Source organism: Sceloporus undulatus, chromosome 2 (genome assembly GCF_019175285.1).
Source record: "Sceloporus undulatus isolate JIND9_A2432 ecotype Alabama chromosome 2, SceUnd_v1.1, whole genome shotgun sequence".
Taxonomy (NCBI): Eukaryota; Metazoa; Chordata; class Lepidosauria; order Squamata; family Phrynosomatidae; genus Sceloporus; species Sceloporus undulatus.
The window spans coordinates 194,106,935-194,123,532 of NC_056523.1; the positions used below are offsets into that span (position 1 = coordinate 194,106,935).

General features: G+C 42.7%; 1 protein-coding gene across 3 annotated transcripts in view; it reads right to left on the bottom strand.

Moving 5' to 3' along the window:
• Positions 1 to 4,704: 4,704 nt before the first annotated feature.
• The window catches only part of CRB3 (crumbs cell polarity complex component 3), a 28,309-nt gene continuing 16,415 nt past the window's right edge, over positions 4,705 to 16,598 (bottom strand). For all 3 annotated transcript variants that reach the window (XM_042453516.1, XM_042453515.1, XM_042453518.1), the window contains exons 2-5: positions 10,913 to 11,037; positions 9,866 to 10,085; positions 6,151 to 6,215; positions 4,705 to 5,581 (exon numbers count right to left, since the gene is read on the bottom strand). In XM_042453516.1, coding sequence (XP_042309450.1) covers positions 5,378 to 5,581; positions 6,151 to 6,215; positions 9,866 to 9,941 — 345 coding nt within the window. In that variant the 5' untranslated portion in view covers positions 9,942 to 10,085; positions 10,913 to 11,037 and the 3' untranslated portion in view covers positions 4,705 to 5,377. The remainder of the gene's footprint in view (positions 5,582 to 6,150; positions 6,216 to 9,865; positions 10,086 to 10,912; positions 11,038 to 16,598) is intronic.

Sequence of the window (16,598 nt, forward strand, 5' to 3'; positions counted from 1 at the left end):
TCTTTATATGTTTAAAATTGCAGGCAAAGTAGCTCTAGACTGAGCCTATGGCTGTGACACAAGTTTGTTAACATTTGCACATTTCTTGAGATTTGAATGCTTCCTCCTCACATTTCCATACAATTCTTTAAAAAAGGTAACTGATTATTAGTGCGAAACCACTGTTCCATTGAGATGCCACTATACAAAGCACTCCAAGTTCCATCCCTCAGTAGAGGATTGAAGCTCAAAGAACATTTCCAAGTTTATTTTTTTTAATGTTAAGTCGAAGGCTTTCATGGCCGGCATCCATAGTTTTTTGTGGGTTTTTCGGACTATGTGGCCATGTTCTAGAAGAGTTTATTCCTGATGTTTCATCAGCATCTGTGGCTGGCGTCTTCTTTATTTTTTCATTCATTGGTCTCTAATAACTGCTCATGCACATTCACACTGGATTTGCAATGCTAGTGAGTTGCAAAAGCCCTTGTGACTATGAATGCTCAATGGGAAAGTGAACAAGCAAAGTAACAGAACACAATGTTCTGAAAGTGCAGCGTTGTCTTTGTCAGCTTTTAACTGAGCTTGGTAATAATCACTTACAAAATAAAAGATTGAGATATAATTAGTTCCCCGCCCCCACTGACTCCTGTAACAAAAGTATAACTTTTGTTATACTTTTGTTTGCTACAACAAGAGTGTAACTCCTGTAACAAAAGTACAAGTTCTACTTATGTGGTTGTAAATGTAGCAAGATATAATTTTGCTCCATTTGCTGTGTGACTTTTATAAAATGTTAACCTGTAACTTTAATAATACATTTTATTGCTAGGTTTTTAAAAAGTAACTAAAAGGAGGCTGCTACAGTTATTTTTGAGAAATGGTTAACTTTAGAAAAAGAAAATCGGTATGAAAGTATAATGGTAACTAAATACTTAGTAGAGCCAGTGTGGTATTGTGGTTTGAGAGTTGGACTATGACTCTGGAGACCAGAGTTTGATTCCCAGCTCAGCCATGAAAGCTTTGGGCAAGTCACACTCTCTCAGCCTCGGGAAAGGCAATGGCAAACCTCCTCGGAACAAATCTTGCCAAGAAAACCCCATGACAGTTTTCGCCTTAGGGTTGCTTTACATCAAAAACAACTTAAAGGTACACAACACACACACAAATACTTGGTGGTGGCTTAGGGTTATAACTGTAACTTGCTGCTTTTAAAAAGTATATTTCAAAGTTCTGGCATTGGCTGAAAGTGGGCATAGTTCAACCTCAATCCTCAAATCTGCCAATGTCGGCTGAGATCCTGCATGGGACATATACCTACACTGTCATAGCTATGCGCCATCTCCCAATCTGACTGCCTAAAATCCTTGAAAACCTTGAAAACCAGGCAGCCAAATTCTGTGGCACTGGTGAATGGGATGCTAAAGGATGATGCACACCGCCTTCTCCCACCAGTAAGCTGCAGTGTGATAGGCAAAAGCAAGGGGTCCTTTCTCAGCTGCTCATCATTGCAACTCATTAGCAGGAGAGAGATGGTTGCATCGTACTTCAGCACATTGCCCACCAGTGCTGCCGAACTCCATCAATCAGTGCAGGCGCCCTGATGGAACAGTAGTTAAATGCTGGTCCTGCAACCAAAATGTTGTAAATTCAGTCCTGGAGGGTTCCAAGGTCAATTCAGCCTTCCATCCTTTTTAGGTCAGTAAAATGAATACTCAGCTTGTAGGTAGCAATTGGCTTCCACATTGTAAACCGCTTAGAGAGTGCTTGTTCACTGATAAGCAGTATGGAAATATTCTTGCTATTGCTAGTGCTATAGCTGCATTGCTTTAAAAAAAAAAGAATTTTACTGAGTTAGTGACATAACCATTTTTAACAGGACAAACAAACAAACAAAAAAATCACCAGGCTTCCACATATTATTTCCCCCAAATGAAGAATTTCAATGTTGCTATTGAAATCTTTGATTCATAGGTTCACAACACAAGAAGTTAACAATAATGGCTGCCTGGTTTTAATGATGAATTTTAGTGGCATTTGTGGTCATTGCTCTAGCTTGCAACATCGCAACTGCTTAACAGGATGCTAGCCACAGTTTTCAAATGTTTGCATTAGTAGTAGCTACTTCAGGAGGCAGGACTATAGTAGTAAGGCAAGGGTGGTCAACAGCATACTGGAGGAATTTTCACCCCATGCAAGCCATCCTGGGGCACAATGTCACATTTGGTTGCCATTTCTGGCTTGGGGAGGGAGGCTTGAGAGGCGGCAATCTGCCTCACAATTTTGGTCAGTTTTTAAGCAAGAAATTGCCCCAAAACTATGCCAACATAGTTGAGAGGCTTGCAGGGTTGGAGAGGACTATCAGGTGACCATGAAGCTGCAAAAGTGGGATTTTGCAAGCTCCATGCAACCTAAAAGGCCATACTTTCACCATCATAAGATGGTGAAGTGCAGGCAACACAGAACTCCAGGTAACACAAAACTGCAGCTAAACAGAGCAACATTCCTCTGTGCCAGGACTTCCCAACTTGGGCCCAGCCATATGTATTGATCCACATGCCCAACCAACCCAGTCAGTCCAAAACAACTGTACTGAGGAATGTCCTGCACAAACGCAGTTCAAATTAAAGGGAGGCATCACATGCATTCAATGCAGAGAGGATTGTGCAGGATTTCTGCGTGGGTTGCATCCTTTGCTTGCTACCAGAGGATGAATGTCATTTTGGATTTTCCATCCTTTTGGAATAAACTTAGTTGAAATCGAGAAAACCTACAGCCTGTCTCCCTCCCTTAAAACACACCCATACACACACACACACACAAGAAACCCATAAGCCTATTTATTCAAAAGGCTAGAATTAGAATTCTGAAAGAGGAAAATAGCAGCTCTCCTTTGGGGCCCCTATGTCATTCAAGGACAACCCAGAACTGAAACTGCTGCAATGCTGGATGTTCCTTCAGCATTGCCTAAGTCTACTTGCTTGGATTTGCATATCTGTAGGCAAGCTTACATAAATTCCTATAAGGCAGCAGCAACAGGGATTTGATGGCTCAGGATTTGCTTAAATGAATTCTCCTACAGTGTGCTGCCATCTAGTGCCCGCCAAGGACAAAGAGACTTGTTCATAACTTCGAGGTCATCTTTTCTCCAGCACTGTACCTTGTTGTTGTTGTCGTCCTCATCATCGTGTGCCTACAAGTTATTTCTCTCTTATGGAAACCCAAAGGTGAACCTATCGTGGAGGTTTTTTTTGCAAGATTTGTTCAGAGGGGGTTTGCCCTGAGGCTGAGAGAGTGTGACTTACCCAAGGTCACCCAGCGGGTTTCATGGGCAAGCTGGGGAAAATAATGAACCCTGGTATCCAGAGTCCAGTATTGTCAACAAGCCTCAAAGATATTCCCCAAAATGTTTTACCAAAATCCAAAATCCCTGGAATTCCCCAATATTTATTATTATTAGTCAGTCAAAATCCCCGGAAAGAAATTAATTAAATTCTCTGGATTCTGGGGAATTCCCCGGAATTTGGCAACACTTGAAATACTATGTCACACTGACCTCCACAAGTTCACAATTTTACTGGGAGATTGGAGGTGTGGGATAAGTCCATCTCTCTCTTTTTCCTTCAATTGTTGTATAAAGATTATATATAGATATGCTGGGGATATGCAGTGGTTTGAGTGATGCACTACAATTCTAGAGACCATGGCTCGGATCCTCACTCAAGGGTGATCTTAGGCAAGTCACACTTTCTCAGCCTCAGATAAAGGAAAAACCCCTCTGAACAAATCTTGGCAAGAAAACTCTGTGATAGAAGGCACACAACAACATTCTAGGTATGGAGTACGTGTGGCCCCCTAAATGGCTGGACTGCAGCTCCCAGCATTCCCCACCACTGACTATACTGGTTAGGATCATTGGGAATTGCAATCCCCCCTCTGGAAGTATACACATCCCTGCCACTCTATAGTTAAAAGGATTACTCCTCATTCAGAAACACAGCAGAACTGCTAACTGTGCCACAAGAAGGGACATGCTGACTTTTAAAAAATAATATATATATATATATATATATATATATATAGAGAGAGAGAGAGAGAGAGAGAGAGAGAGAGAGAGAGGGAGGATTCCATACAGTTAAAAGAAAACCAGTTTTTAATTATGTCACCTATACACCCAGTGGGTTTGAGCCATCTTGAACAAGAGTAGGTTTTCTGTCAAGAAGAAGAAGAAAAAAAAAACAGGCCCAGAGAGAATGTGAGAAGTTGAGGGAAGAATAAAATATGCCATGAATTCACTAGACTTCAGTAGGGCTAATGGGAGACAGTATTTTCTCAGCCTCAGCCATCCCATCTGCAATATGGGAATCCATGGAAGGCAAAGGCTGGATTCAAAGCTATATATATTCTAGGCATAGTTCCTATACTTTTTATTCATTACTAACTAATGAAATGTAGCTTGTTCCTACAGTAATAGACTTATTGGGAAGAGTTAAAGAATGCACTCAATGTACTTGAAACGCAACAAATTTTCTGGATTGCTTGACAAACGTAATCCTGAAGTTTGATCCCTTTGAGGTTTGCCTCATTTTATTTGTCTGGTTTTGGAGAGTAGAGCTTCTTTGGTTCATTTAGAACCTTTCAGGCAGCAGAAAACGTAAATGTTCAGGGCAGTCAATGACACTCTCCATACATTCAAGGCACCAATGTTTTCACCATTTCACCACCAGAGAAGTGAGATGAGTCTTTATTAAATAGTGGCATATTTAAAAGGCACAATGCAAAGTACACTCTTTCTCATAAAAACAAACAGTCAGCCCTATCCCTAATCCCATAGGGTAGGGCCCCTTAAAACCGGAGCTTGGGGGAAGTTACTTTTTTCCTGACGACAACAATCAGCATTCCCTCAATATCTGTACTGACCAGGGACTTATCTTTTCCAAGCCCTGCTTAAAACCCAATAGCAGTCTCAGCTATTGCTTTCCTTTTCATACAAAAGTATCAGGTGCAGTAACAATCCCCTCTAGAAGTTCATTCTTATGGACAGGACGGACAAAAGAAACAGCTCTGGAGAACTGGCATCCCATGAAGAGGGAGAAGCATCCTTTCTCTTCTGTGTGAGCAGGGAGGCCTCCAAACAGGCTGCCTTTCTCCCCATCACTGTTATGTCAACACCAGAGGATCCTCAAAGCCCTTGTTACGACATTTTCGACCTCTCCCATTCGCAGTTCACATCCAGCCTGCTTGTAATGCTGAGGGATGCATCAAGAGGCTCAGGCACAACTGCAGAAGGTCCATTTTATGCTTGCTTTCCTTTCTTTTTTTATGCTGAACAGCTCCTTCCCAAAAGGGGCCTTTTGGGCTTCTTCCCAAAAGGGCCCACGAGCAGAGTCCTTTCCCCATCTCAGATGAGTCGCTCTTCTGGGGGCAGCTTGAGATTGCTGTTTGCCTCCACACGGGGACCTGCCTGCTCCTCACTGCTGGGCCGGTAGGTGCCTTCCGTCTGACGCTTCTCACGGACTTTGAGTCCTATGAAAACCAGAAGGCCAATCAGCAGGAGGCCTCCAAAGACACAGGGCACGGCTATGGCTGCCGCCAATTCAGAACTCTACCATGGGAAAATAAAAAGGAGGGGTGAGAGGTTATTTATGAGTGGGAAATTCTGGGAATTACAATCCAACCCCCCCCCCCAACTTCCCCAAGTTGTAGCTACTGCCACCCAAAACATCACTTGACCACAGTGGAAGGAAACCAAACCCATCTCTCTCTTTCTCCCCCCTTCAAGGGACACATCTCACAATATGCATCTTCTTTGCTATAATTCTGTCCCTATTTGCTGCAATAATTTTGTAGCGCACTAATAGGATTGCCTTGAGCATGCCAGTATCTACCCAACTTGCCACAAGGGTTTCGATATGCCACTTCCTAGGAATGAGAAAAGTTACTTGGTTGGACTATATTCTCCCTTATCCCCAAATTCCTCCTACCACTGCCCTTTCCCATTCCACCCAGAAGGAAGCAGGGAGGGTCATCCAGGTGGTAGAAGGATAGCCAAATAATGGTAAACATAGCAGCCGCTGACATCACCCTTGGGAGAATTAGTACTCTGGGCATTATTAGAGGCTTTTCACTACCCACCTCATACCCAAGAGGAGCCTCAAAAAAAAGCATACATACCGAAAGGCTGTAAGAATGTGTGGAGGACGTTGTCGGGGCTCCCACTGTAGTGTTGTTTGAGTTGTCTTGTGTTGGAGACACACACACAAAAAGGACAGAGTTAGAAATACAGTAAGAAGGGACAAATTTTGGCTACTTTAAATCTGTAAGATAAACCTGAGGTAACCTAGTCCATGGAGAGTCAGTGTGGTGTAGTGGTTTGAGCACTGGATTATGATTCTGGAGATCAGGATTCCATTTCCTCCTCTGCCATGGAAACTCACTGGATGACCCACACACTCTCAGCCTTAATAAAACCATTATAGAGTCGCCTTAGGGAAGGCCTGCATAACAAACGGCCCGGGAGCCGCATGCAGCCCACCAAAGGATTTCAGGTGGCCCACGAGGATGTGGAACTCCAGTCCCCGGCTTTCTCCTGAGAAGAGGACAGGCAGAGGAGTGGGAGAATAGGCAAATGCTTGCCCTGCAAGGCTTCTCCACTACCCCACTTTCTCCTGAGGAGAGGGCCAGTTGGTGGAGGAGAAGGAGGCTGGGCGAATATTCGCCCTGCAAGGCTCTTCCACTTTCTCCCAAGAAGGACAGATGGAAGAGGAGGATGGGCAAACACTTGACCTGCCAGTCTCCTCTGCCACCCTGCTTTCTCCTGAGGAAAAGGACGGGCAGTGGAGGAGGATGAGGATGGGCAAACACTGCCCTGCAAGACTCCTCCACCAGATTTTCTCCTGAGAAGGCCGGGCAGTGGAGGAAGAAGTTTCCTCCATCTGGCCTTCTACCAAGGAGAAGTCCGGGCAGAGGAGGACAGACAAAGCTCCTCCGCTGCTTGGATTTCTCCTGAGGAAAAGGCCCGGGAAAGGAGGAAGAGGATGGAATTAATATTATTATTATTAATTAATAAATATTTAATTAAAGCCTATCTGTGGCCCTAAGAGGTTTAGCCTATTTAATTTTGGTTCCTACCATCGACCAAGTTGTGCAAACCTGCCTTAGGGACACCATAGGAAGGAAACTATTTGAAGGCACAGAACAACAAACCAAATCCATCCTTCTGCTCAGTGCTGCAATACAGTGCAGATCATAATTACAGCATCCCTGAGAGATGGCCACATACCTGTCTGCTTAAATAAAATATTTCGGCAAAGGAGAACATACTGCCAAGTGAGGCAATCTGTTCTACTCTTGAACAACTCTTTTCATTAAGAAGTCCCTCCTCCCATTTAGGCAAAATTTTCTTCCCTGAAATTTCTAGCCACTAGTTCTATGCCTACCCTTGGCAACAATAGAGAACGGGTTTGCAGCATCTTCTACATAAAAGAAGGCTGCTGTCATATCCCTGCTTAACCTTCATTAAGGTCAACAAACTGTTCTTTCAGCCCTTCCTCACAGAACTAGGTTTCCATACTCTTAATTATCCTTGACCTCCTCCTCTCAACATATTCCAGTCCTTCTCCATCTTAAAATGTGGCACCCCAAGCTGGATAAAGTAGAATCAAAGAGTTGGAAGGGACCACAAAGGCCATCCAGTCCAACCCCCTGCCATGCAGGAAATGTAAATCAAAGCATCCCCGACAGATGGCCATCCAGCTTCTTTTTAAAGACCTCTAAGTTGCTGTGGCATTAATACAGAATGATTTCTTTCCATTATGTTTCTGTTAATGAAGCCCAGAGCTCAGAAAGTTGCTAATTCATTACAGTTCAAACATACCCACCCAAATTAGTTCATTACCATTCATGTTGCAATTTTTAACAGTAATTCTTTGTTTTTACACTAATCAAAAATAACTAAAATTGTCATCTTTTAATTCATTTGAAAAGTGCATCCATCTGAATGATACAAGCTGCTGGCCAATGTTACAAAGCATACTTTGCTCCTGTTTAATCTTTCACCTCTGAGAGCTTTGCCCATAACCTCAGCCCTCATTACTCCATCAAATCAGATTCTTGCATTCTGATAATTTAGATGGGTGAATGAAGATGCTGGGATATTTTGGTGTGTTTCTTTACTTCTTCATTCTAGAGTAGGGACAGGGAATGAATGATCCTCCAAGTATTGTTGGACCACAACTCCAATCATCCCTCACCACTGGCTAGCCTGCCTAATGGCTCCATGCTGCATTTATGTACATGACACATTTTTGTAAACAGGTGCTTGTCATAACCAATATTTAGGTGGGTACAAACACACCAAAATAGGTTGAGGGTGAAGCAGCCCGACTCCTTCCTCTGCACTATCCAGGAAGGTGGTGGTGGTGGATAGTGGTTTGGGCACCTGAAGTCTGTATTTCCTGATTTTATCTTCCTCCAGAAGCATTCATTGCCTTAGTTGTGGGACTAAACTGCATTACTTTCAACCCCTCCTAGGAGAGGTGTGGTTCACTTTTAGGCAGTTTCTGCTCTCAGGCATTCCATTTCCGTTTCAGGCTGGGCACTATTTCAGCAGTTGTGAGAAGGTAACACAAGGTGGAGGAGCAACCTGGTTTCCTCCGCCTTCCCTTTACGCTTCAGAAAACCCACACCCGCTGCAGCAAGGACACCACCAGTGAGTCAGCCAGAGCCCACTCCTTGAAAAGAAGAAGCCTGATCCACGCCCAGAAAGTGTTTTGCTCTCAGGCAAGGCCTACTTGGCCAGAGGGGTGGGAGCACTTCAAGGAAAGCCACAAGGGCTCTTAAGCATTCCTAGGTGGAGGAACTCAGTTCTGCTTTCACAGTGATCTTGTCCTGAAACTACACCTGGGATCAACAGAAGTCTTGAGCCTCACAGCCCTTTTCAAACAGCCATCTTCCACTCTATTTAGTAGAGCTCTGATTTGCAAGAGATCAAAAGGGATTTCTTTCTTTAAATTGTTTAATAGCAAGACTAAAACTATTTCCACTCTGCCCTAAATTATACTATGGGAATTAAGTAATGGGAGATTGGTTTTTGTTTTTCTTTAAATGGAAGGGCTGTGGAAGTAGTTCTATTACTACTTGTTGTTCTATCTTTTGGTGGATGTCAAGATTCTGTTGGGAGGAGTGGGTGTTAAATTTGATCCTAGAAACATCAAGTTTGCCTACAGTTACTGTGAGTGACATGACCTGATATTTAGCACAGTATACAGTATAAAATAGACAATAGGAAACAATGTTTTATATCAGACAATATTTGAAGATTGGCATGCACCAGTATTCAGCAACTGACAATATGAGAGATCCTATGGATGCCTGCCAAAACAAAGCTAACTTCTGTTGTGGCAGACATATAACCTGTCACAGAGTCCAGAAGCATCTGGAATTTGCTCTTTGGGGTTGGGGTTTTGTTACTTTGAGACCTATGCTGTTGCAGAGGAGCAGTTTTGTTGATTAGTTGTTCCACTGATCTAGAGGAAGATGACTTAGAGAAGTCATTGTTCTTGTTGGCAAGACAGCATGGCAAGACAGCATGCAACCCAGAAGAAGTGCCAGAAGCCCCAGTTCCTCCTGAAATAAGCATCACGTTATAATTACCTTTCTACTTATATCCTGTATTTCCTCCAAAGGTAACTTGCTAGCCTTTTCTCCCCCTGTCCCTATTTACTCCTCACAAACAACCACATGTGAAATTCAGATTGAGGCCACCTAGTGTTTTTCATGGCTCAGTGAGGTCTAGAAACTAGATTCCAGTCCAACACTCTAACCACTACAGAACACTGTTTCAACACTACATTTTAAATAGACATTATATATGGGAGTGAATACCCACCTTGAGCCAATGCAATCTGTAAGAAGGACTGGAGAGACACTGTCAGAAGGAAGGCAAGCTGTCCTGAGTGTGCCATTGCCTGCCTCCCCAGCCAGGAGGGGGGCAAGGAGAAGCAGAGATCTTCCCTGCCAACCAGAGTAAGGTGGTCAGGCTATAATACTCTCCCTTTGCACTGCAGCAGCCTCCAAATGTTTCAGCCTGGTCCTCAGGGGGTGAAATCCTGCAATAATATAGTGGAGACAGTAAATGTCTGGTTACCAACTAGAGAAAGTGCATGTGTATGTATGTATAAAAGAGAGATATGATTTACTTATTTGCTTTATATCTCTCCTTTCTCCCAGAATAGACTCCAGGCAGCTCACAGCAAAATTAAAACACAAAAACGCAAGGACAATCACCCCTCCGTTTTCACAAACTTGAAGTCCGTGTCTCTCGCCCATTCATGGGCAGCAGAGTGGGATGGCCTTATTCCTCAGCCTACTTCAGCTGCTGCAAACTGAGTTCAAAGTGCAAAAGAAATTTGCACTCCATTAACTGAGCAGCTGGAGGAGAGGAGAGGGCAGAATCTTGTCCTTCCCAATAGACTCAGGGAAAAGCAAACTGCTGCAGCTTATGCATTTTCCATCATTAATAATTCTTGCCATCTTGAGCACACTCTGATGGTGCTTGGCTATACATATCATGGTTTTCAAGTGTGAAATATTGGAGGTTATGCTTTCCTCACTAGCTAGATTTGCCCCCCACACACACACACACACAAAAGGACCCTGACAGAATAAAGATGTGTTTGCCTGCTGGTAGAGGGACAACAGGTATGGAATCAGTCTACCCTCCTTTGGAAGGGAGTTGTCCAGTCTAGCAGCAATGAGACTTCAATATAAGTGGAAACCTTTGCTTTCTGCAGAATATCAGCATGCAAAGGGATCTTGCAGCACCTTTGACAGTAACTGTGCAAAAGAAGTTGAAGCATGAGATTTGGCATTTTTTAAAAAAAGAAAGACACACCATCACCAAGTACCCCAGAATGAGGGGGAAGCATCACCCTACCTCCTGTTGCTGAAGCAGGAACTGGTTGGCTTGCACTTGGCCCCAGATATGCAGGTTCAAATTTCAGCCCACCTAGACTCATGCGGTGCCCTTGGACAAGTCGCTTTGTCTCTCGAGTCTGCAGCCTGTAAGAATGGAATGACAACAACTGTGTTCTACTGGTTTTTAATTCTAGTGATAATAGTGAGTATCTTCTTAAGCAGTAATATAGATAAGTGTAGTCCCCACACCCAATCCTGCATTTTTGGTCTGTCCTGCAGTTCATCAGTTCTTCGTTAAGGGCAGAAGAATTAAGTCAATTCTCACAGAAATTTGAATTACATACTATTCCCTGCTAAATTGTTTTTTGTTTTGTTTTTTTACTGGCCATAACAAAACACTGAGTCCAAAAGGGTGAGGAAATAAGTTCCTACTGTGGACAGAGTGGCCTAACTGGCATGCTTTGGTTTTGTTAAAATGACACTGAGACAAAGTATGTGAGATATAAGCATCATCTCTCAATGAATTAGTTATTTCACCTCATACTGAAGTGGGAAACATAGATCAGAGGATAGACATCCCCAATATAGCCTTTCTTTTCAAGATTTTTTTGTGCAATTTCCATGTGAGTGCAGAGACGGTATTAGCCACCACTGAAAGGAAAAGTTCATTTGAAGTGGGAATAGTGCTGCAGTTGCCTCCACCTTTCTGGCCATAGGTACTGTGCCACCGCCTCTTCAATTCCCTGTGTTATTTAAAGGGGTCCATGTCCTACTGGCTCTTTATAGACCAGGGGTAGGGAACCTGCGGCCTGCGGGCCGGATGCGGCCCGGCGAGGCCTTGGGACCGGCCCCAGCCCGGTCCTGCTGCCGATTACCACCGGGGCCGTTGGCCTCTCACGCGCAGGGGCAAGGGGGGCAATTGTCTATAGATGCCTCAGAAACATGCATTTATATTAACATTTTTTTAAAAATCAGCAACTTTTTTTTGCATGTACTCTACTTTTTTAAAAAAAGTGTCCATCATTTGACAATGTTGTCCTACATTTGTCCCGGTTTATTTATTTATTTATTTAAATTTTTTTTTTAAATGATTTATTTATTTATTTATTTATTTTGCTTCGGCCCCCCCAGTTGTCTGAGGGATAGCAACCCGGCCCCCAGTTCAAAAAGGTTGCCTACCCCTGTTATAGACAGATCTGCAGCAGGCGTTGAATATACTAGGTATGCCACTAGAGGAAGAGGAGGAGAAAGAGGCGGCTGGAAGTGGGCACTCAAGCAAAGGGGAAGAGTATGGTGGAAATGGGAAGTAAGGCTAGCAACAGAAGGTACATCCCAGTTATGAGAGCATCACAATTCATTGCTCCTATGTCCAGACACCTAAGGAAACCCCTTTCATCCTGCCTAATGATAGGATTGGCCTTGTTATGCACTTCCAAACACAAAACCCCACACCAGCCCCATGAAAAATAATTCATCTAGTCCAGCTCTCTGCCAATGTAGGAAATCCACAGCTAAAACATGTCTGACAGATGGCCATTTAACTTCTATTTGAAAATTGCCAGCAAACCAGCACCTTTTAAGGTAGTCCTTCCATTCTTAAACAGTTCTTAACATCAGAAGATTCCTTATTTATTTGAAATCTTCTTTCATGTAATTTGAATGTGCTGGTTTAGTTTCTATTTTCTGAAGCAAAAGAAAACATCTTTTATGTGACAGTCTTTCATACATTTGAAGATGGCTGTCATATTCTCGATATTCTCTTCTACATGCAAAACACATCCATCCATCTCCCTCAATCCTTGACACAGCTTGATTTGTAGACTCTTTATCATCTTGGTTGCCTTTCTTTGGATACATTCCACCTTGCTGCTATCATTCTTAAACTCCAGTGCTCAGAACTGGATACAGTACTCCATGTAAGGTCTAACCAAAGCAGAACAGAATAGAACTATAACTCTCCCTCGATCTGGACAGGGATGTAACCAGGATTTTAGGAAGGGGGGGGGGGGGCGGACTAAGTGCCACCATTATAATGGGGCTTGGGCGCGGCAGTGCAGCAGCACACACCATTCATTTTTCTAATGGAAGGGGGGGTCCGGACCCCAAGAACCCCCCCCTTGGCTACGTCCCTGATCTGGACAGTATGGTTTTGATAATACATCTTAGAACAGCATTAGCTTTTTTAAACATTGTGTCACATTGTTGAGTCATATCACACCTTGGAGTTTATCAGACAAGTGGAATTGGAAATATAATCCGATGGCAATTTGAATGCAATCATGGGGTTTAACGTTATTGCGTGATAACCCACTACACACAAATTCGGGCAATGGGAAGTCGATCCAAACACAATCATGTGGTTTCACATTATTGCATGATACACTGCCACACACAAATTCGGGCAATGGCATGCTATTTTTGGGCAATGGGGAGCCAGTTCGAATGCAATGCGTATTCACGTAATTGCACGAAACTAGCAACTTTAAGTGAATGCGTTCTGGCCCCACTTTCTTTTCATTCGAATTTAAGAGAAATTCCTCCCGTTTGATAAACTCCAATGTGTTCTACTAAGATCCCTAGATCAATCCTTTTTACACATTCTGCTGTCAAGCTAGGTGCCTTGCAACCTACATTTGTGCATTTTTTCTGCCTAAATGTATGATCCTTCCATTCATCCCTGTAGATTTTTTTATCCCAGTTCTCCAGTCTACTAAAGTCATCTCAAATTCTTATTCTGTCTTCTGAAGTATTAGCAAGCCCTCCTAATTCAACATTGTCTGCAAATTTGATGACCATCCCACTTGTCACGTCTGTCCTGGATGATGAGAAACCATTGGTGAAGACTTTCCCAGGTTTGACTATCAATCAACTATAAATCCAGAGTGGTGCACATGTTTCATGAGGAATCATTCATTGTACATGGTTGATTTTTTGAGCTTGACACTTAGGTATTTTTTAAAACGTACCCCCAAAATGTAAACTGTATTTGCAAACTTGGCTGTCGTCCACATACACTTTCCAGGGAGCCAGCACTGCTGAACCTTGCATTACCAAATGTACCCATACCATGTTCCAGACAAGTCCTACTAAGTGAACTTCCAAGGTCTGGACTAGGAGCATCTACCAAATGGTTTTGTAGAAAATAAACAAGCCCTGGCAGCCTGGCAATAACCAGTTCAACCAAATACCTGGGTCACCATGTTCTGGGCTATTTTTTTCCCTAGGGGACAGCACCACACCCTCCAGCTGTACCTATTAAGTAGGAACAGTATATATTTTCTTGCTCATTGAACCAATTAATAATACTCTGTACTAAATCTGTACTTGTGATAATATAATGTACCTACTAGGATGGTTCAGAACGCAGATCCAGGGAGGTTGTTCCATAAGGACTTCATCTGAAAGGGAATAAATTCCCTTACCAGAATTTACCACATCCATTCCAGGTCTCCATACATCTCCCAGACCTACTGGAGACTTTTTTGTTTCAACAGGCCTTTGGAAACTTACCCTATATATGGAAACAGCTTTTAATAATGTGCCGCACTGTCTACATTTCATGTTTTTTCATGACTTCCATTTAGTGCTATTGATAATTTAGTTATATTTTAACTTTTGTGTGTTTTTCCTGATGTAAACTTTTTCCTGTACCTAGTGATAGTGATTTCCAAATCTCCAGAATAGCTTTTGTAAGTCAGCAGAAGGGAATGGAAGGAGATCCTGCTGGACTGTTGGGCAACTGCTAGTGCAGGAGTGGAGAGACACATCCCATCAGTTTGCAGTCCTTGAAGCCCCCAAAGTCCCAAGCCAACAAAATATTTTTAATTTTCTTCACCAGTTTTTTCAACTGAAAATGGCAAAAAATGTGTTAAAACCTCTGCACAAGGCATCAACTTTGTATCCGCAACCACATGACCCATTTATCTCCCCCACCTAGCTTATTTTCCCCACACACTTTACAATTAACCAAAAATTGGCTGTAAATGAAACAGAAGCCCTCTTTGCGGCTGCCCACCCCTGTGCTAGTTGCATCTTTGGGTTTAGACCTGGGTCAGAAATAACTTTTGTTGCCTATACTAGGCTTTTATAAGATGAAGCATAGGAAATGGGTTCAGGATGCAGAATGTTATATGATGACAAACAATTCAAATTTAGGATGCTGAATGCAAAATAATCTTCTAGCTTAGTCCAAATGCCTTTGAACTTCAAACAGTTCTCCAAATTCACAAACAGCAAGTTTCTAAGTGTCAATGCAAGAAGTGAGAACCAGATCACATCACAAAGCAATGCTTGGAGAGCAGGGACACCAATACTGTACTGTACAGTCTATCCTTGTCTGTCCAAAAGCAAGTCCTACTAAGTTCAGTGGGACTTACAGGAAAGCAGGCCAAGGATTGTACTCACAAACCTAAATCCTGTTGGTAGTTTGAATTCCACATCTGGGTGGGCTCTAAGCAAGCTACTCACCAATCTTTAAGTGGTGCAGGACAAAGTTTTGCAGAGATTATTTAGAGGAGGAATATCTTAAGTGTTTTAAACATGCCCCAGAGCATTATATGAATAGTGTGTGTGCACACACGTGCATACACACGCCTTCAAGTCACCTGTCCACTTATGGCAACCCCATGGATTTTTCATAGGGTTTTCTTAGGCAAGGAATACTTAAATATGGTGTTGCCAGTTCCTTCCTCTGAAATATAGTCTACAGCACCTGGGATTCCCTGGCAGTCTTTCATCCATGTACTAAACTGAGCTGGCCCTGCTTAGCTTCCAAGATCAGATGGGATCCAGTGTCTTCAGGGTATTTAGTATCCATAGTTAAATGACATGGTTCCAGGAAGGTAGGGAGCAAACTGAACTTACACATTCTTAGCCATTTCAGCAAGGGGAGGGGAGCTGAGACAAGAATATTCTACAAAGCATTGTTAACATTCCCTCCAAAAAACCCTTCTGGGTAGGGCAGTTGAAAATTAAAAATAGTTAGCTTGAGTTCACTCGGGCCACGGTCCCCCAAGAGGCAGCTTCTTAACATTTCAAGGGAACCCTAGATGGTCCCTGAATAAGTGTGGCTTAAGTGCTGGACTAGGACTCTGGAGGCCAGGGTTCAATTCCCAGCTCAGCCATAGAAACCCAGTGGGCAATCTTGGGAAAGTCGCGTGCTCTCAGCCTCAGGGGAAGGTAATGGCAAACCTCCTCTGAAAAAACTTGCCAAGAAAACCAACTTGGAAGGCACACAACAACCCTTCTATAGATGAAGAGGGAGGGAAAGAGAAAGTGGAACATTCAGGAAAGGTCAATGAGGGGAAAGTTGGAAAACAAAAATGTTGTTTGTAAGGTTGGTGGAACTATATATATATATATATATATATATATATATATATATATTATATATATAGCCATGTTAGTCTGTAGAATCAGTACGTAGCAAGATCTTGTAGCACCTTTGAGACTAACTGAAAGAAACTGGCAGAATGACCTTTCATAGACTTCAGTCTACATCCTCAGATGCATTTTTATTTATTATAATTATCTTATTGTATTATAATCGTATTTCAGTATAATCACAAGTTCACACATTTCAGTTTATTGTTTGATATGCTTAATTCAGAATGTATGTGTATGATAAACTTTAATAAAAAAAGATGGGAGGCAAAAAATAAAGAGAGAGAGGAGGACTAGCAGCATTTTTTACAAGCTTAACAACT